The sequence below is a fragment of the Pristis pectinata genome, chromosome 8 (genome assembly GCF_009764475.1).
Source record: "Pristis pectinata isolate sPriPec2 chromosome 8, sPriPec2.1.pri, whole genome shotgun sequence".
Lineage (NCBI taxonomy): Eukaryota > Metazoa > Chordata > Chondrichthyes > Rhinopristiformes > Pristidae > Pristis > Pristis pectinata.
In genome coordinates, this window is record NC_067412.1 from 56,993,847 (window position 1) to 57,018,417 (window position 24,571).

Genomic DNA, 24,571 nt, shown 5'->3' on the forward strand with positions numbered 1-24,571 from the left:
AAATTTGCAGTTTTCAAACAAAAAATGCCCAGCGTCATTGGAATGGAGTGTCACTTCAAGGTTTACATTATTTTTGACATGATACTTCAAAAATGGTATGCGTATCTGCAATGTTTATTACATCTCTGGCCCTACCACCAGCTCCAAAATTATATTCTCCTCATGTAATGCAACACTTCTCTCTTCTGTGCTCTCCCCTGGGACCTCAACAAAATATTTCAATTATTTTTGGGGATCTCGGCATGACTGGCAAGGCCAGGTTTGTCAGGTCCATAAAAGGCAGTAGAAATATGATTTGGCTAACTACTACTCAATTTGTCAAATCACTATCATCATCAAAGTGATGAAAGCTATCACTGACAGTGCTATCAAGTGGCACTCACTCATGAATAACCTACTTACTGACACTCAATTTGCATTTCACTAGGACCACGCTGCTTCAGTGCCTTGAACCAGAAGGCTGAATTCCAGAGGTTAGATGCCCATGACATCATATTAACACTTGACCACCCTGATAAAACTGGTCAATGGAAATCAAATGGAAAATATTCCAGTGGTTGGAATCATACTTTGCACAAGGAGGCTTGTCTTGGTTGTTGGATGTCAATTATTCCAGTCTCGGGACATCACTGCAAGTGTTGCTCAATGCAACGACTGAGGCCCAACCATCTTCAGATGCTTCATAAGAAGAGAAGTGAGGATATTTGCTGATGATTACACTATGTTCAATTCCATTCACCACTCCTCAGCAAACAAAGCTGTTCATGCCTGCATGAAGCAAGACCAAGACAACATTTAGGCATAGGCTGGTAAGTGGAGTAACATTCTCACCACAAAATTGTCCGGCAATTACTGTTTCAATCAAGAGAGTTTCTAACCAGGTTCACAATATCCTGGTTGTCACCATTGATCAGAAATCTAACAGGACCAGCCACATAAATACTGTGGCTACAAGAGCAAGTCACAAAGTGTCCTGTGGCACCTTCTGACATGCTAAGGCCTTTCCACAAGACACAAGTCAGGAGCATGATGGAATACTCTCCACCTATGAGTTCAGCTCCAATAACTCTTTCGAAGCTTGACACCATCCAGAACAAAGCAGACCAGGCATTCATCCACCACCCTAACTGTTTATTCTTTCCAATACCAACACACAGTGGCTACAGTGTACAGCATCTACAAAATGCACCACAGTTAATTGCTCAGCCTGCTCTGTCTGACAGTACCTCCCAAACGCATGACATCTACCACAAAGAAGAACAAAGGCAGCAGGCACATGGGAACGTGCCATCTACAGGTTCCTCTCTAAGTCCAAATGCAGCAAGACCTGGACAATATACAGGCCTGCGCTGATAGGTGGCAAGTAACATTCATGCCACACAAGTGCCAGGCAATGATGTGTTATTATCAAAGGGGGTTAGCATTGACCAGAAACTGAACAGGAGTAGTGATATACACAATGTGGCTACAAGACCAGATCAAAGGCTATGAGTCCTGCGATAAGTAACTCATTTCCTAACTCTCCAGAGACTGTTCACTGTCTTTAAGGCTCAAATGAGGAATGTGATCGAATACTCTCCACTTGTTTGGATGAGTGCAGCTTCAACAAAAGAAGCTCGACACCATATAGGAAAAAGCAGCCCATTTGATGAGCACCCCATTCACTCTGTCCACCATGGTTGCACAGTTGCAGCAATTTGTACCATCTACAGGATACACTGCAGAAACTCCTCAGACAGCATCTTCCAAACCCACGACCTTTACCAGCTAGAAGGACAAGGGCAGCAAAAGCGTGGGAACATCATCACCTGGAAGTTGCTCGCCAAGCCACACACCGTCCTGACTTGGAAAGATATTGTTGTTCTTTCACTGTCGCAGGATCAAAATCATGGAACCTTCCCTAACAGCATTGTGGGTATATCTACACCTCAAGGACTGCACAGATTCAAAAGGGCAGCTCATTACCACCTTATCAAGGGCAATTAGGGATAGGCAATTAAACGCTGGCTCACCTGCAAAACTCACATCCCTTGGATGAATAAAACAGATTGCATGCCATTCTGATTTGGAAGTATATCACTTGTCCTTCACCAGTGCAGCATCTAAATGCTAGAACTCTGTACCCAACAGCACTATGGGAATACCTTCAGCAGAAAGACTGCAGAATTACAAAAAAAAATAGTTCACCACTCTCTTTTCAAGGTCATTTAGGGATGAGCGATAAATATTGTTTGCCTTCAGTAACGTCTCCACGCGTTACTCATCCCAGATCACTGTCTTGCTGGTCTCGCATGCAGCAACATCCTGCCAATGCACCAAATGTAATGTCTGTTTTTTTAACCAAAATAAACTATATTCATAATAAAAAAACAAGCTATATACAATAATAAAACAGTGCAAACCTTTACATTCATGTACAGATCAATCATCAATCATTAGTGTTACATTTTATTAAAAAAAACCACAGTACCGATGCTATCCATGTGGCTTCTTGGGGTGATACCCCAATCCCATATTTACAATCTTCAAGGGCCTGACCTGCCCCTCGCTCTCCAGTGGCAGAAGAACCCTAAACTGTTGTCCTTCCCCACCGAGCCCTCGCATTGGCTGCACCCAGCTTCCGTGCGTCCCTCAGCATGTACTCCTGCAGCCTGGAATGTGCCAGTCGACAGCATTCCCCTACGGACATCTTGCAGTGCTGGGAAACCAACAAGTTTCAGGCAGATCAAAGGGTGTCTTTCACCGAGTTGATGTCGTCTCTGTGTGTGTCCCCGGGAACAGCCCATAGATCAGAGAATCCTCTGTTACACAGCTGCTGGGGATGAACCGTGACAAGGACCCTTGCATCTTTCGCCACACCCTCCTCGCAAACCCACAGCCTGCAAAGAGGTGGGTGACCGTCTCGTCCCCAGCGCAGTCCTCCCGGGGGCAGCACACGCTGGGAGTGATGTTCCGACCATGCAGGAAGGATCTGACTGGGAGGGCCCCTCTCACCGCCAGCCAAGTGAAGTCTTGGTGCTTGTTGGTGAGTTCTGGCGATGAGGCATTCTGCCAGATGGTCTGGGCAGTCTGCTCAGGGAACCACCCCACAGTATCCATCAAGTCCTTCTCCTGCAGTGTCTGCAGGATGTTACGTGCTAACCACTGCCTGATGGACTTGTGGTCAAAGGTGTGGGTCTGGAAGAACTTCTCCACAAAGGACAGGTAGTGTGGCAACGTCCAGCTGACTGGGGGTGTTGCGCGGCAATGGGGCCGAGCCCATCCTTCACAACAGCCGGACAGGTAGAACCTCGGTATGTAGTAACACTTGGTGCCCACGTACTTGGGTTCCACGCACAGCCTGATGCAGCCACAGATGAAGGTGATCATCAGGATGACGGCAACACTGGGCACACCCTTACCCCCATTGTCCAGGGACTTGTGCATGGTGACCCGTCAGACCCACTCCATCTTGGAACCGGAAGACAGCACAGGTGATTTCCAAGCCGGAGGAGGGAGGAACAGGCCACACCTGCGCCAAGTACAGCGGCCCTGAGAGTACCTCACACCTGATGACCAAGTTCTTCCCAGTTATCAATAGGGAGCGCCGTTAACACAGTCCCAGTTTCTGCTTCACCTTCCCAATCCACTCCCACCAATTTTTGTTGCATGCCCCAGCCCCTCCGAACCAGATCCCCAGCACCTTCAGGTAGTCAGGCCTGATGGCGAAGGGGACATTGGATCGGTCGGCCCAGTTGCCAAAGAGCGGGGCCCCGCTCTTTGCGCGTTTAACTCTTGCCCCTGATGCCAACTCAAACTGGTCACAGATGCTGATCAATCTGTGAACTGACCTTGGGCCTGAGCTGAAGACAGCGACGTCGTCCATATACAGGGACGTTTTCACCTGGGTGACCCCACTGCCTGGCAACGTCACCCCTCTGATGCTCTCGTCCTTCCTGATGGATTCAGCAAAGGGTTCTATACAGCACACAAACAAGACGGGAGAGGGCAGCCCTTCCTGACTCCAGACTTGATGGGGAAGCTGTCTGTTTCCCACCCATTGATTTGGACTGCACTATGGATGTCTGTGTAGAGCAGTTGGATCCAACTCCTGATTTCCTCCCCAAAGCCCATTTTGGAGAACACGTCTAACATGTATGTGTGTGATATCCTGTCGAAGGCCTTCTCCTGGTCCAAGCTGACCAGGCAGGTGTTCATCCCTCTGTCCTGCACGTAGGTGATGGTATCCCTGAGCAGCGCAAGACTGTCAAAGATCTTCCTGCCAGGTACAGCACAGGTTTGATCCGGGTGGATCACCTGTCCCAGGGCAGACTTGACCCCTGTTGGCAATGGCCTTGGACAGGCTTTTATAATCCACGTTCAATAGTGAGATGGGTCTCCAATTTCTGATGTCCTCCCTCTCCCCCTTCTGCTTGTAGATGAGAGTAATGGTGCCCTTCCTCATGGATTCTGACATGCTGCCAGCCTGAAGCATAGTGTTGTACACTTCCAGCAGGTCCGGGCCCATCCAATCCCACAGAGCCAAGTACAACTCAGCCGGTAAGCCGTCGCTTCCGGGAGTTTTGTTTGACTCAAAGGAACTGATGGAGCCAGTCAGCTCCTCCAGGGTCAGTGGTTGGTCCAGACTCTCCCACTTGCTGTCATCTAAGATCTCTGTGATAGAGGACAGGTTCTGGGAGGCTGTGTTGTCTGTGGCCTTCGTGCCGTACAGACTGGCATAGAAGGATCTGCAGATCCTTGCTATGTCTGCCTGCAAGGATGTTACTGAGTCGTCCTCTTCCTTAAGGCTGTGGATCACAGAGCTCCCCCTGTGCACCTTTTGGAAGAAAAAACAAGCACGTCTCATCCTGCTCCACGGAGCGGACCCTGGATCAGATGATAATCTTGGAGGATTCGGAGGTGTGGAGCTGGGCTTGCTGGCTCTTCGCCTCTTGGAGTTCCTCCCTCACATCCACCCCCCTTGACTGCAGAAGGAGGAGTTGCTGCAAGTCTGTCTGGAGTTGGCACAGTTCCCTCTGACTCTGTCTTGCTTTCTGGCCCCCCTGCAGATGAAGAACCTCTTGATGTTCTCCTTTGTCGCTTCCCACCAGTGCACAGGAGAGTCAAAGAGGGGTTTCACAGTTCTCCAACCTGCATAATCCCTCTTTAGTCCCTCAACACTCTCTGGGGTCAGCAGCTTGATGTTCAACTTCCACATCCCCTTGCCTGCCTTCTGGTCCTGCTGTAGGTGACAGGAGGCCTGAAGGAGATGGTGGTCAGAGAAGAACACCGGCGTGACGTTGGTGGATCTGACCATGACTGGCTCCAACACGAAGAGGAAGTCAGTCCGGGACCAGGCTGAGCCGTCCGATCTCGACCAGGTGTGTTGCGGCTGTGCTCCGCATGCAGGGGTGCTGAAGGCGTCACACAGCTTGGCATCTTTAACTGTTTCCATCAGGAGTCTGGAGGTGCTGTCCAGTCTGCTGTTGGCACTGCCAGATTGTCCAGCCACATTGATGATGCAGTTGAAGTCACCGACCAGAACAACCGGCCGGGACGTCAGCAGCAGTGGTGGGACCTGCTGGAGAACGGCCAGCCGCTCGCTCCGCATGGGCAAGCGTACACGTTAATTAACCAGAGCGGAGTGTTCCGGTACATCACATCTGCTACGAGGAGCCGCTGCGCCCCCTCCCCCCCCAACCACCTTTTTACTGCAAGCATTTTTTTTATTCCAAAATAAATTTTATTCATAATTAAAGACAAACTATATACAATTATAAAACAGTGCAAGCCTTTACATTCTTGTACAGATCATTCATTTGTGTTACCTTTTTATATAAAAAACAGCACCGATGCCACACATGTGGCTCCCTGGGGGCTACCCAGTCCTGTATTTACAATATTTAGGGGCTTTCTCGCCTGACCCTGCCCCTCTCTCTCCAGTGGCAGAAGAACTCTAAACTGTAGTCCTTCCCCACCAAGCCCTTGCGTTGGCTGCACCCAGCTTCAGTGCGTCCCTCAGCACGTACTCCTGCAGCCTGGAATGTGCCAGTCGGCAGCATTCCCCTACGGACATCTTGCAGTGCTGGGAGACCAACAAGTTTCGGGTCGACCAAAGGGCGTCTTTCACCGAGTTGATGACCTTCCAGCAGCAGTTGATGTCCATCTCTGTGTGTGTCCCCGGGAACAGCCTGTAGAGCAGAGAATCCTCTGTTACGCAGCTGCTGGGGATGAACCGTGACAAGGACCCTTGCATCTTTCACCACACCCTCCTCGCAAACCCACAGCCCACAAAGAGGTGGGCAACCGTCTCGTCCCCAGTGCAGTCCTCCCAGGGGCAGCACACGCTGGGAGTGAGGTTCCGACCATACAGGAAGGATCTGACTGGGAGGGCCCCTCTCACCACCAGCCAAGCGAGGTCTTGGTGGTTCTTGGTGAGTTCTGGCGATGAGGCATTCTGCCAGATGGTTTGGACAGTCTGCTCAGGGAACCACCCCACAGTATCCATTGAGTCCTTCTCCTGCAGTGTCTGCAGGATGTTCCGTGCTGACCACTGCCTGATGGACTTGTAGTCAAAGGTGTTGGTCTGGAAGACCTTTTCCATGAAGGACAGGTAGTGCGGCAGCATCCAGCTGACTGGGACATTGTGTGGCCATGGGGCCAGGCCTATCCTTCGCAACAGCAGGGACAGGTAGAACCTCGGTATGTAGTAACACTTGGTGCCCATGTACTTGGGTTTCACGCACAGTCTGATGCAGCCACAGACGAAGGTGGTCAGGATAAGGGCGACACTGGGGACACCTTTACCCCCATGGTCCAGGGACTTGTGCATGGTGACCAGTCGGACCCTCTCCATCTTGGATTCCCAGATGAATCGGAAGACAGCACGGGTGATTTCCAAGCCAAAGGAGCGAGAAACAGGCCACACCTGCGCCAAGTACAGCAGCCCTGAGAGCACCTCGCACCTGATGACCAAGTTCTTCCCAGTTATTGATAGGGAGCGCCATTCCCACAGTCCCAGTTTCTGCTTCACCTTCCCAATCCGCTCCCGCCAATTTTTGTTGCACGCCCCAGCTCCTCCGAACCAGATCCCCAGCACCTTCAGGTAGTCAGGCCTGATGGTGAAGGGAACGTTGGATTGGTCGGGCCAGTTGCTGAAGAGCATGGCCTCGCACTTCATGCAGTTAACTCTGGCGCCTGATGCCAACTCAAACTGGTTGCAGACGCTGATCAATCTGCGAACTGACCTTAGGTCCGAGCAGAAGATGGCGACGTTGTCCATATACAGGGAGGTTTTCACCTGGGTGACTTCACTGCCTGACCTCTGATGCTCTCGTCCTTCCTGATGGATTCGGCAAAGGGTTCTATACAACACACAAACAAGACAGGGGAGAGAGGGCAGCCCTGCCTGACTACCCTTTATTGAAGACAACTGAACTCACTGCCTATTTACAGCAATGAATCACTCACTCACACACACACACACACACACACACACACACACACACACACACACACACACACACACACACACACACACACACACACGCGTACGTCTTGGTGACCAGAATTTTTAACTTTGTTTTTCTCTCTCCTTATATGCTGCCGAAGTTCCTAATTGTTTCCAAGATGTTCTTTTTTATTTCAGACTTCTTGTTTGCAGTGTTTTACTTGATTTCCTATGCGTCTTGTAGTATGTAAATTACCTTTTGTTGAATGAGAGAATGCATGTATTTAATGTGCAAAATTATTTTAATTTCTATGTCATCACCAAACAGTATGTACCATTAAAGCTGATCTTTTTCAATACAATCTCACTTGCTCAAATTAATATATAAGAGCACTCTTAACTAACTTCCCAGCAAATTGAAAGTCCTTCACATGGAAATTGTTTCTAATTTCTAATTCTTTGTATTTTTCACTCTTTCTCGTGGAGGCTGTTAGGATAGATAGTAACTGTGCTGCATGTTTCTATGATTCTATGACAAAATTCTTATTACTTTAATGGAGAGATTATTACTTTGAATTGTTTTGCAGCCACAGATATCCCATTTTCTTGCTTAAGTATCCAATTTTCCTTTGGCTGACCAAGATAAGAGGAAAGCATTGCATTTTGTGTCCCAATACACAAATCAATATTCTGTATAATATCTAGTGGTATTTTCAAAAATATAATTTTTGTGTTAAACATGCTTATGCATTATTCAGATGACATTATTGAACTGAATAAAAGGGAAAACAACTCTGCAACAACTGCAGTAAACAGAACAAGAGAACAACAGAAAAGACAATGGAATTTACGCCCTCGCAACCCACAAATTCAGCCAGGACAAGGAATGCAGCAGAATATACAAGGTGAACTCATCTTCATCAAAACTAACCATGCCACATTTGCAATCTCAGGAACTGCACAGTATATATAAACTTGCATTTTTTTAGTTGGCACATTTATGTTCCTGTCTACTAATATTTGCAGTGAGAAAGTGAGATGATTAGCACCTTCTTTCAGAGATGCTGTCCAAAATCTTGTCTCCCTGTGTGTGCACGTTGTACTGGTTGAAAGAGGAGCAATATATTTCCAAATCAGGATGGTGTGTGACTTATGAGGGAGGGACGAAAGCTGAAGGCAGTTTCCTGGCACCTGAAACCTTTTATTGTTCTTGGTAGTAGAGGCCCCAGTATTGGGAGGTGCTATCGGAGTAGTCTTGGCATTTAGTTGTAATGCCAAGGGAAGTGTTGGAGCCATTGTGTGCTTCAAAGGTGGAGGGAATGAATAATTAGGGTGGTTGATGGGTTGCCAATCAAGCAGGCTTCTTTGACCCAGATAATGTCGAGCTTCTTAGAACATAGAACATAGAAAACCTACAGCACAATTCAGGCCCTTCGGCCCACAAAGCTGTGCCAAACATGTCCCTACGTTAGAAATTACTAGGCTTACCCCTATCCTCTATTTTTCTAAGCTCCATATACCTATCCAAAAGTCTCTTAAAAGACCCTATCATATCCGCCTCCACCACTGTTGCTGGCAGCCCATTCCATGCACTCACCACTCTCTGAGTAAAAAACTTACCCCTGACATCTCCTCTATACCTACTCCCCAGCACTTTAAACCTGTGTCCTCTTGTGACAACCATTTCAGCCCTGGGAAAAAGCCTCTGACTATCCACACAATCAATGCCTCTCATCATCTTATATACCTCTGTCAGGTCACCCCTCATCCTCCGTCACTTCAGGGTGAAAAGGCCGAGTTCACTCAACCTGTTTTCATAAGGCATGCTCCCCAATCCAGGCAACATCCTTGTAAATCTCCTCTGCACCCTTTCTATGGCTTCCACATCCTTCCTGTAGTGAGGCGACCAGAACTGAGCATAGTACTCCAAGTGGGGTCTATGTAGCTGCAACATTACCTCTCGGCTCCTAAATTCAATTCCCCGGTTGATGAAGGACAATACACCATATGCCTTCTTAACCGCAGAGTCAACCTGTGCGGCTGCTTTGAGCGTCCTGTGGACTTGGACCCCAAGATCCCTCTGGTCCTCTTGAAAGTAGCTGGGGCTGCATTCATCTAGGCAACAAATGGAGTAATTTTTTGGAAAATGTAAAATTGTCTTCTTTGGCAGGAAAAATAATAAAGAAGCATATCATCTAAATGGTGAGAGATCTTAGAGTTCTAGGATACAGAGGGATCCCAAACTCCTGTTGTGTGATTCACAAAAGACCGGTGGGCTGATACAACGAGTAATTTGTGAAGTTAACATAATGTTATTTTTTATTGCCTGGGGGAATTGAATACAAAAACAAGGAAGTAATGCTTTCAGTTATATGGGGTACTGGTGATTCCACATTTGGAGTACTGTGTGCGGTATTGATGCATTAAAGCAGTTCAAAGAAGGTTTATTAAACTAACACCTGAAATGGGTGGGATGAATTACAAGGAAAGGTTGGACGATGGAAACAGAAAACCCCAAGGGGTCTTGAAAAAGTGGAACGTGAAGAGGATGGTTCCTCTAGTAGGTGAATCTCAAACTAGGGTTAACTGGTTAAAAATATGGGGTCACATATTTAGGACAGAGATAAGATAATTTTGTCCTCAGAGTATTCAGAGTTTTTGGGACACTTTTCCTCAAAGTGTATTGGAAACAGAGGTAGATAGATTCTTGATAACCAAGGGGATGAAAAGTTACTGCTAACTGATGTGAATGCAAAGTTGAGGTTACAATCCTATCAGCCAGGAACTTATAAGATAGCAGTATATGCTCAAGAAGCTAAGTAGCCTACTGCACCTAATTTGTAAGTTCATGTGTAATTGTACATTGTACAATCATCAGCAAACACCCCCACCCCTAGCCATAGAAACGAAGTAAGGTCATTGATGATGTAGCTAAAGATGGTTGGGCCTAGGACATTGCTTGATTGTAATGTAAAAAAAAACACCAATTATAATTTAGTTTAGAATGTTTGAATTTAATTATATTGTTTATTAAAGACAAGTGTTCACTTTTGAGCATTCCATTAATCCTTGTCTTCTATGTGACTTTAGCTGTGCTTGTTCTCTCAAACAGTTCTACTCAAGTGACTATAGCTCCTGATTCAATAGGGGACATTACAAATGCCTTGCAGGACAATTGGCTTGGCTTTGGATAACATTATCTAAGCAGCAGTAATTTGCACTGGCTAGTGGATAGGTAACAGCAAGGGAGGCAGGGGCAGAGGATGAATGCTGTAATCCAGAGAGAGAAATCCAGACAGGAGGTGTATGCCCAACTGAGCCAAAGTGATTTACTCATTAACCCCAGTGCCGAGTTTCAGAGGTGACAATTCAATACATGTTAAAATTTTACCAGCTGTACTCAGCAGATTATTTTCTTGTGTCAATTTAATTAGGATCCGGTCGACCACGGAGAAATGCCTCTGGATCACAAGGGTATGGTGGGATTAATCGTTATTGGCAAACACAAGCTAGAAGTCCCAGAATTAGACCAGATGGAAAAAGACCTGCCCCAGTATCCAAACGAGTGAGTATTTTAAACCATAAACGTAACATTTTCCAGGTAATGAAAATGAATTAATAGACCGTGTAAGACCTTATTTTGGCATAGTAAATTTTAGAATACAAAAACAAATTTCTAATGTTCTTTATTGGATTTTCAGCAAATTGCACCCATTCGGAAAACAAGGATCACACCAGGAAGAGCACAGCAGGTCAAGAAGAGTTTCAGGCCTACAAGACAGGGGCCTCCTCAAATTCTGAAAAGAAGGTAACAATCACTCATTGTAAGGGTAAATCAACTTTACCTTTCCAGTCTCATGTAACCCTGCAGCCAGAATTATATAGTACCTCTTTCATAAAATTATTTTTATGGTCGTGTGACAGTACCTTAAGGTGGCAGTGAGAGTAATGAGGAAGGAGGTGAGATACAGAAGTAGGAAAAAATAAATTTGGTTGACAAGTGTACAGCATTCACTATTTTTTCCACCTGTTCTTTTCCTGAATTGGGTTACATTGATCAAGATCCATCTGAAGTAACAAGGGTATGTCTGATATCATTCTGCTTCATTAAATTTGCAAAGTACATTGAAACTAGGGGTTATTGTTAAAGACGAACTCTTCAGGTGAGCCATGACATGCATATGTGGACCTCAATTTATCTATAGTATGTTCAGTCATGATACTTGAACGCATACGTTTCACTTCAATCTGCTTTAAATGCGTATTGATAAGTACCAGAAAACTGTCATTCTCTTTTTCACAAAAATCATTGTGTACTCTCTGAAACAGTCTAGTAGATCATGGGCATGGCAGCAAAGAAATTTTCAAAGGCTTATTCCTACAATTTTGTTATGTTTTACCCATGATTTCAGATCATCATTCAAACTACTTTCCGTATGTAGTCAGTATGAAATTTGGTTAAAGCCTTTTCTCTCAAAGGAGCAGGTGTTATCTTTCTCTTGAGACACAAGAGATTCTACAGATGCTGGAATCTGGAGCAACATACACAAAATGCTGGAGGAACTCAACAGGTCAGGCGGCATCTATGGAGGGAAATAAACAGTCGGCGTGGGTCAAGACCCTTCATCAGGACTGGGCCTGATGAAGGGTTTTGACCTGAAACGTCGACTGTTTATTTCCCTCCATAGATGCTGCCTGACCAGCTGAATTTCCTCCAGCATTTTTTGTGTGATTATCTTTCTCTTATCCACTTAATACAACCTTGTTCACAAGACAACTAATTGTGAATTATTTCATTTCCTCACCCGTACAGTGGTCAAATTCTGTCCATCCCACCTATATCTGTTCATAGACCTTTCTCAATACTAGATCTTTCTGTATCTTGCCTGCAATTTCATACTCAGTAATTGGAACGTCCTCATTGTTCCATTTTCACATCCAGCTTCAGAGTTTCCATGTGGTAGCCATGATAAAGCATCTGCAATAGTGTTCTGGAGACACAAGAGTCTACAGATCTGTAATCTGGAGAGAAAAAAAAACAAACTGCTGGAGGAAAACAGAGAGCATGGTTGAAGAACAGAAGAAACCAGAGAGGGGGAGCAGTGGGAGAGGGACTCGCAGACCTCCCATCGAAGAGAGGAGGAACACTTTTGCAATAGTGTTCTGTTTGGAAATATTGTACTCAGTTTTATAGTTGTACTGCAAAAGAAGAATTCCCTATGCTTGATGGTGCCATAGTAAATGTGCAGTCTCTTGTGTCATCACTAATTTGGGATCTAACCTCACCAGTAGCAGAGAGAGAGCAGTGAGAGAGGGACTCACAGAACTGTCATTGAAGAGAGGAGGAAAACTTTTTCAAAGTGGCCATTGCTTGAACAAAGGATCTTCCCAGTAAAATTGATAAAATTCCTTGATTCTTAACATGATTCTAAGTGCTTCCTTCTCAATTTCTACATAATTGCATTCACTTCTTATGAGGCCATGAGAAGCAAAAGCGATTGGTTTCTTTTACCATTCATCCATTACATGGCTTATTATTGCAACTACACCATGACTTAACATTTCACTTGCCAACATCAATGTGTGTGCAGAATAATAATGAACAAAGGGAATTAGTACTGAGAATGTGAGGAGATTTAAAAATGGGATCAATGTAGTATCAGTGTAAAAGGATGGTTGATAGTCAGCACGGAGGAGTTGCTGGGCTGAAAGGCCTGTTCCTCTGCTGTATCTCTCTATGTCTCTAGGGAGAATGTTACTTTTTGTTTTGCTTTCATCATACACACTTTATTGTTCGTTGCTGCATCTCAACAAGTGATGCGATGGTCTGAGCACAATTGTAAGATCTGGAAAGAATCACATGTAATACTGCACCATCGGGACATCTTTGAGATGTGAGAAGAAACCGGAGCAGGCATAGGAAATCTATACAGTCACGGGGAGAATGCACAAACTCCGCACAGATAGCTCTGGAGGTCAGGATTAAACCCTTTGCCGTGCCACTCATTCTTTTAGCAACTGAAACGCTTGGCAATTCCAAACTGACAATACTTAATATGATTGATGACTATTACAATATTAGCAACTGAATGAACTTCTCTCACCAGTGCACTTCACATTCAGTGTCAAAGCTTCAGACTTTGGTATGGAATTCCTATGGATTCTTTGACTGTTGGCTGCAGCTATACCAGATATTTTGTGTTAGATGAAATTCTCTAGCTATTTTACGTGCAAGTTTAAATGTTATGTTTTGTTTGCTCAACAGATTTGACTGAATTTGTTCATCTACCAGTCCATACACAAACCCATTGCATAAGGCATGATCCAAAAAGGCATCAAAATTACTCTGGCAGGATAAATTCCTAGTGCAACAATGTACAAAATTGTTTTATCCTCCTTCTGTGCCAAACTTAGAGTTTTAAGTTATTTCTAACAGCTATGGTTCCAACTTGCACAACATCTTTAAGCATAACACCTTTCACTTTGCATTAAGATTCATGAAAGTGCTAAATGCTTCTTGCTAACTTCAATTTGTTGTATTACATTTTTTTACATTCACTCTTCATATTGTTTTGAGGTTTCATTGTATTTCTTTCTCCTTCAGCCCTTTGGATACTATTTGCCTTAAAGAACATTAGTTCGATCTACGAGATGAATGGTTGTCAACTCAACTTTATATGCCTAAGCTCCCAAGATAACCAAACAGGTTGTCATATTCCTGTTTAGTAGTAACATGGCTATCTTGATATGTGCAATGATCCAATTATTGGCACTGTCATTTGCCACTGTAGTTTGTTGTGGTATGCTCTCTCATTGATATGGACGCCTTCAATAACTGAGATTCAGTGCAAGCAGTCACAACAAAATGCAAGAAATTAATTTTGATTTACCTAAAGCTTGCCAAGCCAGAGTTTGGTAACCAAGTCCTTTAGTAAAACCTTTAGCATCCTCATGACTAATTTGTAATGTCTTTAGAATTCATTAAGGGATAGCAAATACATAAATGTTTATTGACAAAACAGTGCACTAACTACTTACATCGTTTTTTTGCTCACTTAATCTATCGACATTCCTTTGGGAGTTTTCATATGCTCTGCACAGCCCACTTGTAACAGTATGCCAATCGAAAAATGACTTGTCATTCTAGATCCCTTGTTCTGCCCTTTAAACTATCTTTGCTAATAGGTTACCCTCAACCCCATGAGGTCTTGTTTTATATAACCTTTTGTGTGACACCTTAACAAATATTTTTAAAACTCCAGGCTTATTACAGATGCAGGCTCCAATACCACTGTTGTAGGCCGTATCTCAAACAGCGATGAGTCGGAGTACAGGAAGGAGATAGAGAGCTTAGTGGCATGGTGTCATGACAACAACCTTTCCCTCAATGTCAACAAAAGAGCTGGTCAGTGACTTCAGGAAAGGGGGCAGTGTACATGCACCTGTCTACGTCAACAGTGCTGAGGTCGAGAGGGTTGAGAGCTTCAAGTTCCTGGGAGTGAACATCACCAACAGCCTGTCCTGGTCAAATCACTTGGATGCCACGGCCAAGAAAGCTCACCAGTGTCTCTACTTCCACAGGAGGCTAAAGATATTCAGTTTGTCCCCTTTGACTCTCACCTGCTTTTACCGATGCACCATAGATATGTCTGGATATATCACGGCTTGGTAAGGCAACTGCTCTGCCCAGGACCGCAAGAAACTGCAGAGAGTTGTGGGCACAGCCCAGCGCATCACGGACACCAGCCTCCCCTCCTTGGACTCTTGTCTTTGCCTCTCACTGTCTTGGTGAAGCAGCTGGCATAATCAAAGACCCCACCCACCTGGGTCATTCTCTCTTCACTCCTCTTCCATCGGGTAGAAGATACAGGAGCCTGAGGGCACATACCACCAGACTTAAGGACAGCTTCTACCCCACTGTGATAAGACCATTGAACAGTTCTTTTATACAATGAGATGGACTATGACCTCGCGATCTACCTTGTTGCGACCTTGCACCTTACTGCACTGCACTTTCTCTGTAGCTGTGACACTATACTCTGTAATGTTATTGTTTTTACCTGTACTACATCAACGGGCTCTGTACTAATTCAATGTAACTGCATTGTGTAATGAATTGACCTGTACGATCGGTATGCAAGACAAGTTTTTCACTGTAACTCGGTACAAGTGACAATAATAAACCAATACCAATACCAAACGCATCCTAAATTTCTTTTTAAATTCCATTTAATACAGCCATCTATTTCGCTTAGGTATAACAAGTTTATCTAAGTGCAAAAATCAATTTGCTGGAGGAACTCAGCGGGTCAAGCAACAGGTCATCTGTGGGAGGGTTAGGAATTGTTGACGGTTCCAATCTAAAATGACCCGCCAAGTTCCTCCAGCAGATCATTTGTTGAAAGGGATAGTCAACATTTTGGGTCGAGACCATGTATCAGGACTGAGAGTGTAAAGGGGAGATGGCCAGTATAAAGAAGTGAGGGGGAAGGGTGAGGCAGGAGCTGGCAAGTGATAGGTGAATCCAAGTGAAAAGAATTGATGGGCAGATGGGGCCAGGTGGGGGAGGGACAGGTGGAGATAGTGACAGAGGCTGGCAGTTGACAGTGGCGACAACAAAGGGCTGCAGATTATGGAATCTGAGAAGAAAGGAAGATAGTGAGCAGAACCAGATTAGGGAGGGAATGTGGACAGATGGGAAGAGTCGGGGGAGGGAGTGGATAGGGGACCGAGTGCGTGGACTGTCTGGGTAATAGACAGATGGAATCAGGTAGGGGAGGGGAAAGAAACTGTGAAACGAGGGGCTCGGAAGCTTGGAAAGAAGCAAGTGCACAAGACCACCCATGTGGATCAAAAGGAAAGAGAAAGGAACAGAGAGGGTGTGAGTCACCTGAAATTGGAAATTAGAAATTGGATAATTCAATGTTCGTACCACTGGGTACGAACCCAGGCTGAATAAGAGGTGCTGTGCCTCTAGTTTGCATTTGGCCTCACCATGGCAATGGATAACTAGGTTGTTATGGGAATGGGGAAGGGATTTGAAATGGTTTGTAACCGGGAGTTCAAGACGGCCATTGCGGACAGAACGTGGGTGCTTGGCAAAGCAGTTGCCCAGTCTGAACTTGGTCTCGCCGATGTACAGGAGGCCACATCATGAGCACCAAATGCAATAGACAAGGTTGGAGGAGGTGCACATGAATCTCTGCCTCACCTGAAAGGGCTGTTTAGGTCCCTAGATGGTGGTGAGGGAGGAGAGGTAGGGACAGATGTTGCACCTCCTACCGATGCAGGGAAGGTGCTTGGCGATGGAGTGGGATGGGCAAGGAGAGATGAACAAACCAGGGAGTTACTGAGAGAGTGACCCCTGTGGAAAGCAGAAAGGGGTCAGGAGGGGAAGATGTGACTGGTTGGTGGGGTTATGTTGCAGCTGGCAGAAATGATGAAGAATGATGTGCTGGATGTGTAGGCTGGTAGGGTGAAAGGGAATGCTACCTATGTTCTGTCTGGGGGGAGGTGGAGTAAGAGCAGAAGTGTGGGAAATGGAGAAGGTGCAGATGAAGGCTCCATCAACCACAGCAGAGGGAAAACGACATTGACAAAGAAGGATATTTCTGTCGTCCTGGAACTGAAAGTCATCTCAAGAACTGATGCAGCAGAGATGGAGAAACTGAATGAAAGGGATAGCATCCTTACAAGAGAGTGGGAGGAGATGTAGTCTTGATAGCAGTGGGAGTCAGTGGTTTTATAGTAAATGTCAGTGTTTGCTGAGATGGAGACAGGGAGATACAGAAAGTGGAGTTGGATGTCAGAAATAGTCCAAGTGAATTTGAGGGCATGGTGGAAGTTAGTAGTAAAGTTGATAAAATTGACGAGTTACACACAGATGCAAGAAGCAGCACCTATGTAGTCATGATGAAGTGGGAAAAGAGTTGGAGAGTGGTGCCAGAGTAGGTTCGGAACAAGGACTGCTCCACATAGCCAACGAAAAGGCAGGCAGAGACGGAGAAACTGAATGAAAGGGATAGCATCCTTACATGTGAGTGCCCATGGCTGCATCTTTGATTTATAAGTTTTTCTAAGTGGCCTGTTACCAGGTCCTTAATTGATTACAGCATTTTCCCAACATCTTTAACTAGATGGTAGTTCCTATGACTGAAACAGTCATTGCCACCCTGCTGTTCCATCTACCTCGCACATCCTCTTGGGTGTACTAGAATTTCTAACCAACTGTTCCTTCCAGTCACACTTTATACTGTATATTGTTACCCATTTATTTTATTCTGCATCCTTGGCTCTTTTAAATTAGATTTTCTATGGTCACATAAGATACTTGCTACCAAAGTACTACCTTTCACCTTAGTTATCTGACTCACCAGGACACTGACTTCTGCCCAGTTGAAGTGCAAAGAAAAGCTCCTCATTTCCCTAGTACAGGCACCAGTGTTGCATGAATCAAAACCCTAATCTCCAAATAATCACTCTTTCAGTCATGATCGGAAACCTTTGATCCATTGAATTACGTGCTACTTTGTGTAAGGGTTGATTAACAATTAACGGTTCATAACTTTTGAAGTTCTGTATTTTAGTTTGGTCTTCATTTGCTCCAACTTTCTCATTCCTAGTTCGACCCATATCATTGATTTCTATACAGAACACAACAATTGGATTCTCCCTCCCTCTTCAAATGTAAGGAAATCTCTGGACCTGTGACACCTAAAGGGCAACATGGTGATCTGGGCATTTGGTCACAATTGTAGGTCACCTGGCAGGACTGGGATCAATGTCCAAGCGGGATTGTTTGCTAGTGCTGTTGGGGAGGGTTTAAACTAATATGGCAGGGGGATGGGAATCCATGCAGAAAGACAGAGGGAAACAAAGCAGAGACCAGAGTAAAAGTTAGTAAAGAGAAAAGTAAAAGTGGAGTACTGAAAAGTCAAACACAAAGGTTACTAGATTCTAATAGGACAATGTGTGTATGGGCACTTTATCTGAATGCCCATAGTATTTGAAACAAGGTCAGTGAACTTGTGGCACAAATCAGTACAAAGAGGCCATTTCAGAAACGTAGTTGCAGAATGGAGATGAGTGCAAATTAAATACCCGAGGGTATCAGATAATACGGAAGGATAGGCAGGAAGGTAAGGGAGGTGGAGTAGCGCTCTTAATTAAAAAGGAGATCAGGGTGATAGTGAGAGACGATATAAGATCCAGGGAATGTAATGTTGAGTCCATCTGGGTGGAGATTAGGAATAATAAAGGGGAAAAAAATCACTGGTGGGAGTTGTCCATGAACCACCGAATAATAACATTACAGTGGCACAGGCAATAAACCAAGAAATATTTGATGCATGTAAGAATGGAATGGCAGTTGTCATGGGGGACTTTAACTTGAACATAGATTGGGCGAATCAAGTTGGTTGAGGCAGTCCTGAGGAGGACTTCATAGAATGCATCCGTGATAGCTTTCTTGAACAGTATGTTAGTGAACCTACAAGGGAAAATGCTATTTTAGATCTGGACCTGTGCAATGAGACAGGTAAAATTAACGATCTTGTAGTTAGGGATCCTCTTGGAAAGAGTGATCATAGTATGATTGAATTTCTCATACAAATGGAGGGTGCAATAGTTTGATCTAAAACCAGTGTAAACAAGGGAGACTACAACAGGATGAGGGAGGAGTTGGCTAGTGTAGACTGGAAATACAGGCTATATGGTGGGACAGCTGAGGAACAGCGGAAGACATTCAAAGAGATTTTTCACGGTGCTCAACAAAAATATATTCCAGTTAAAAGCAAGGATAGTAAGGGTGGGGAGAGCCAGCCTTGGATAACTAAGGAAGTAAAAGAAGGCATCAAGCTAAAAGCTCATCCATACAGAGTCGCCAAGAGTACTGGGAAACTGGAAGATTGAGAAAACTTTAAAAAGCAACAAGGAACCACGAAGCAAGCAATAAGGAAAGGGAAGATAGATTATGACAGTAAACTAGGACAAAATATAAAAACAGATAGTAAAAACTTTTATAATTATATAATGCGGAAAAGGGTGGCAAAAGTGAATGTAGGTCCCTTGGAAGAAGAGGAGGGAATTAATATTGGGTAATATGGAAATTGCCAAGGCCTTGAATGACTATTTTGTGTCAGTCTTCACAGTGGAGGACGTGTATAACATACCAAAGAAAAACGTTATGGATGCGGTGGGAGGTGAGGACCTCGATACAATTGCTGTCACTAATGAGGTAGTGATGAGCAAACTAATGGGCCAAAAGGTAGACAAGTCCCCTGGTCCTGATGGGATGAATCCCAGGGTACTGAAAGAAATGGTGGAAGTTATAGTAGAGGCACTTGTGATAGTTTACCAAAATTCTCTGGACTCTGGGCAGGTCCCGGCAGATTGGAAGACAGCAAATGTCATGCCACTGTTTAAAAAATGATGTAGGCAAAAGGCAGGTAACTATAGGCCAGTTAGCTTAACGTCTGTAGTCGGGAAAATGCTTGAAGCTCTCATTAAGGAAGAAATAGGGAGACATCTGGATAGAAGTGGTTCCATCAGGCAGACACAGCATGGATTCAGGAAAGGCAGGTCCTGTTTGACAAACTTGCTGGAGTTCTTTGAGGATATAATGAACGTAGTAGATAGAGGGGAACAGGTGGATGTTGTATACTTGGATTTCTAGAGTCATTCGATAAGGTGCCGCATAAAACGCTTATCCATAAGGATGCATGGAGCTGGGGGTAATGTATTAACATGGATAGAGGATTGGTTAACCAATAGAAGGCAGAGAGTTGGGATAAATGGGTGTTTCTCTGGTTGGCAATCAGTGGTGAGTGGTGTGCCACAGGGGTCGGCACAACTGTTCACGACATAAATTAACGATTTGGAAGAGGGAACCGAGTGTAACGTATCTAAGTTTGCTGATGACACTAAATTGAGTGGAAAAGCAAATTTTTCAGAGGATGCAGAGAGCCTGCAGAGAGATATAGATTGGTTAAGTGAGTGGGCAAGGGTCTGGCAGATGGAGTACAATGTTGGTAAATGCGAGGTCATCCACTTTGGAAGGAAAAATGGAAGATCAGATTATTATTTAAATGGTGAAAGATTTTGCAGCATGCTGTTGTGCAGATGGACTTGGGAGTGCTTGTGCATGAGTCACAAAAAGTTGGTTTGCAGGTACAACAGGTTATCAAATGGAATGTTGGCCTTCATTGCCAGAGGGATTGAATTTAAGAACAGGGAGGCTATGCTGCAACTGTACAGGGTACTGGTGAGGCCACACCTGGAGTATTGCATGCAGTTCTGGTCTCCTTACTTGAGGAAGGATATACTGGCTTTGGAGACGGTGCAGAGGAGGGTCACCTGGTTGATTCAGGAGATGAGCAGGTTAGCCTATGAGGAGAGATTGAGTCGCCTGGCACTATATTCACTGGAATTCAGAAGAATGAGAGGGAATCTTAAAGAAACATATAAAATTATGAAAGGGATGAATGAAATAGAGGCAGGAAGGTTGTTTCCACTGGTCGGTGAGACTAGAACTAAGGGACAATAGCCTCAAGATTCAGGGGAATAGATTTAGGACAGAGAGGAGGAGAAACTGCTTTTCCCAGAGAGTTGTGAATCTGTGGAATTCTCTGCTTAGGAAAGCAGTAGAGGCTACCTCATTAAGTATATTTAAGACACAGTCAGATAGATTTTTACATAGTAGGGGAATTAAGGGTTATGGGAAAAAGGCAGGTAGGTGGAGCTGAGTCCAAGGCTAGATCAGCCATGATCTTGTTGAATGGCGGAGCACGCTCAATGGGCCAGATGACCTACTCTTGCTCTTATTTCTTATGTTATATAGAGTATCTATCCTTTTAACAATATTCTGCCTCACAATACAACATTCTCTTTTACCCTCAAAATTTGAATTGGCTCCTTGCTACCTTGCCATAGTTAGACTTCCCAGATTTCTTATCCATGCAGGCAGTGATCTCATGCCTGTTGGACAAGGTCTAATAAGGCTTCAGCAACTCAGATCCCACAATGGCTGCATTCACAGTCACAGGAAGAAGGAGAGGTGGTTGGCAATAGAAGTACACGACGCATAGGAAATATAATGTAAATTTATATTGTTCACCTCTTCCTCTGGAACAATATGAGTTGAGTTGTAAGTCAATTCTGAAATGTTCAAGTATAGCCATTAAATATGTGTTATGAACATGGTGGTGGGCACTTCTTTTCAAAATACCTTGTTTGAAAATTTTAATTCCTATTTTACTGTTACAGGATTATGTTTCAGAACAAAATTTCGACCCAGCAGAAGAAACAACAAACACGGAATCAACAAAGGCAAACCAAAGCGAACATTAAAAGAGGGGTGCGTCATTCTATGAAGAGATTTAGAAGAATGCATTTAATTCCAGAGAATAATCAATTAGTTCCTCACACAACCATTTGGAAATTTTACCAGCTTTCTCTTAAAATTACTAATATTGCTGAAAGTAAGAGAAATGGAAGAGAAAACCTCCAGTTCAGCTGTCAGGTATCATGTCACCATACCCCAGTGGTAACTGCTTTATTTTACCACTAGTTGGAGAAAAACAATCGTCTTTAGGATAAAAAAAATTCCTGATAGCTCAAATGGTCAATATATATGTTGGTACTTGTTTATGCAATTGAGATGGGATTGATTTTCCATTTCTAAATACCAGTGAATCTACAGGCAAAGCCTAAGGTTGTCCAACATATATTCAGAGGACCTGTGCAAGTGTTAACTTCAGTTTTAGCAGGCTTCTTAATACCACATGCAGTCAACGGGTTGTTACTCTCACTTCATCTATGGAATTCATCTCTTTAATTTATGTTTAATCAAGGCTGTAATAAGGTTGCATCTGTGTAGTCCTGGTGAAACACAAACTGGGCATGGGTGAGCAGGTTACTGGTAAGTGCCGATGCATAGCAATGCCAGTTATGATATTTGTCCCTTAACTGATGATTAAGACTTGATTGATTGGGCAGTATTTAACCAGAATGGATTTGCCTTGCCTTTTGTGAACAGAACTGGGCAATTTTCCGCATTGTCAGGTTGATGTCAGTGGTGTAAAAGGACTAGAACAGCTTGGCTGGAGGCACAGCTAGTTTTGGAATGCAGGTTTTCAGAACCACAGCTGGGATATTGTGTGGTCCAGGAGCTTTTGTTATATCCTCTCATTTGTTTTTTGATATCATTTAAATTGAATCAAATTGGCTGGCGACTGGCTTCTTTGATAGTTGGGATCTCAGGAGGAAGCTGAAGAAGATCATCTCTTTGACACTTGGCTGAACATGGTTGTCTATACTTCCACCTTATCCTTCGCACTCACATGCTGTGCCCTCCCATTTTGAATGTCCGCCTCCCATTAATGGTTTAATTGTCCTCCACCTTTTATAACTACATGTGGTAGGATGGCAGAGCTTCAATCTGATCCATTGGGTTATGAGATCACTTAGATGTGTCTATTGAATGCTGGTTTTGTTGCTTAGCGCAATGTAGTCCTGTGCTCCTGCATCACTGGGCTGGAACCTAATCATTTTATTTATGCCTGGAGCTAATCCTGACATGCCCTTCTGCTTGAGAGATATGCCAGGCCATGAGGTTACTGATCTTGGCAGTGTACATTTCTGCTGCTGCTGATGGTTCACCTCATAGATTCCCAGATCTGTTCCATCACAGTTAAAACAATTGTAGTGCCACACAGCATGATAGAAGGCTTCCTTGGCATTGAAATTGTGTCTCTACACAGGTAGAATAATTAAGATGATGTCAAGTAGGGCTATCCCTTGTTTTTATAAAAACAAACATTGCTGAAAATACTCTGCAGCTTAGGCAGCATCTTTCCATAGATGCTCAGTGACCTGTTGTGTCTTTCCAGCATTCCTCTGTTTTTATTTGAGATTTCCAGTATCAACAGTTTATCCCTTATCATTTGTGTTGGTTCGCTCACTACATATAGACTTTACCTGGCAGTGTTGTCCTTCAGGACTCAGCCAAAGCTTGTACTACCAAGTCACTCTTGGTGAAGAACATTGAAGTCCCCCACCCGGAATACATTCTGTGCCCTTGCTACTTTCAGTACTTCTTCCAAGTGTAGTTCAATGTCAAGGACTGTAGGTGGTGATCAAGAAGACGATTTATTGCCCATACATGGGCTGATATTATGAGATTTTATTTTTTTCTATTTATTCAATTTTCAGAATGCTGGCAAGGCCAGCATTTATTGCTAATCCTAATTTGCTGCCAAACTGCCTCTGACAGAGTGGCTTGATGGGCTATTTCAGAGTCAACTACATTGCCAAAGGTCTGGAATCACATATAGACCAGATTGGGTAATGATAGCAAATTTCCTTCCCTGAAGAACATTCGTAAACCAGATGGATATTGACAACAGTTCAGTAGTTTCTGTGGTCATCATTACTAATGACTAGTTGTTATTTCAATTTCCAGATTATCTGAATTTAAATTCCACAATGTACCCATCTGTAATACATGTGTGGATAATTGCCTGAAGTGCTATGAATGTAATGAATCATGAACAGACATGGAGAACTGCCAAAATACATGCATCTTGTTTATTTTACTCTCTTCAACCAATGCTGCACATGTCCATACATCACACATTTACATACACTTCACTCAGATTCTACAGTCTCTCCATGTAACTGAGATTCCTTACCCTATATTGCATTCTTTTAAATATTTTATGCATCATATTACAAGCCTTAACATGCTTTCTAAGTTTAGTAATCAGAATTGACTGCAATAGTTCTGTTAAAGCTGTTAAACCATTGTTTTATACTGTGACTAAAGGACTTAGTATGCTCTGGGAAAAAGGATTTAATATTTTCACAGATATATTTAATGCAGGTCATTGTACACAATTGATTTTTAGTAAGATATTAGAGTTCATAATTTTCTTCTGGCATTTTCATTCATTTGATTTTATCTGTAATTTTTAAGTTTCTACAAATGGGTTTGGGAGCTGGACAGAAGAAACAGTGGACTCCAGTGTAAGTAATTGCACTTAAGTGTAAGTTCATGCATGTACTGCTGCTCCTGCCACATATTTCATAATCAATTAATTGCTTTAGGATGGCATTTGATCATGCTACAATTTCAGTTAATAATCC

At 43.9% G+C, this 24,571-nt stretch overlaps 1 protein-coding gene across 3 annotated transcripts in view; it reads left to right on the forward strand.

Moving 5' to 3' along the window:
• Positions 1 to 24,571, forward strand: part of si:dkey-17o15.2 (UAP56-interacting factor) — a 76,685-nt gene that overhangs the window by 15,660 nt on the left and 36,454 nt on the right. For 2 of the 3 annotated variants that reach the window (XM_052021634.1, XM_052021635.1), the window contains exons 3-7: positions 8,188 to 8,334; positions 10,864 to 10,994; positions 11,131 to 11,237; positions 21,692 to 21,782; positions 24,402 to 24,451. In XM_052021634.1, coding sequence (XP_051877594.1) covers positions 8,188 to 8,334; positions 10,864 to 10,994; positions 11,131 to 11,237; positions 21,692 to 21,782; positions 24,402 to 24,451 — 526 coding nt within the window. The remainder of the gene's footprint in view (positions 1 to 8,187; positions 8,335 to 10,863; positions 10,995 to 11,130; positions 11,238 to 21,691; positions 21,783 to 24,401; positions 24,452 to 24,571) is intronic. The other variant, XM_052021636.1, reaches the window with a different exon arrangement.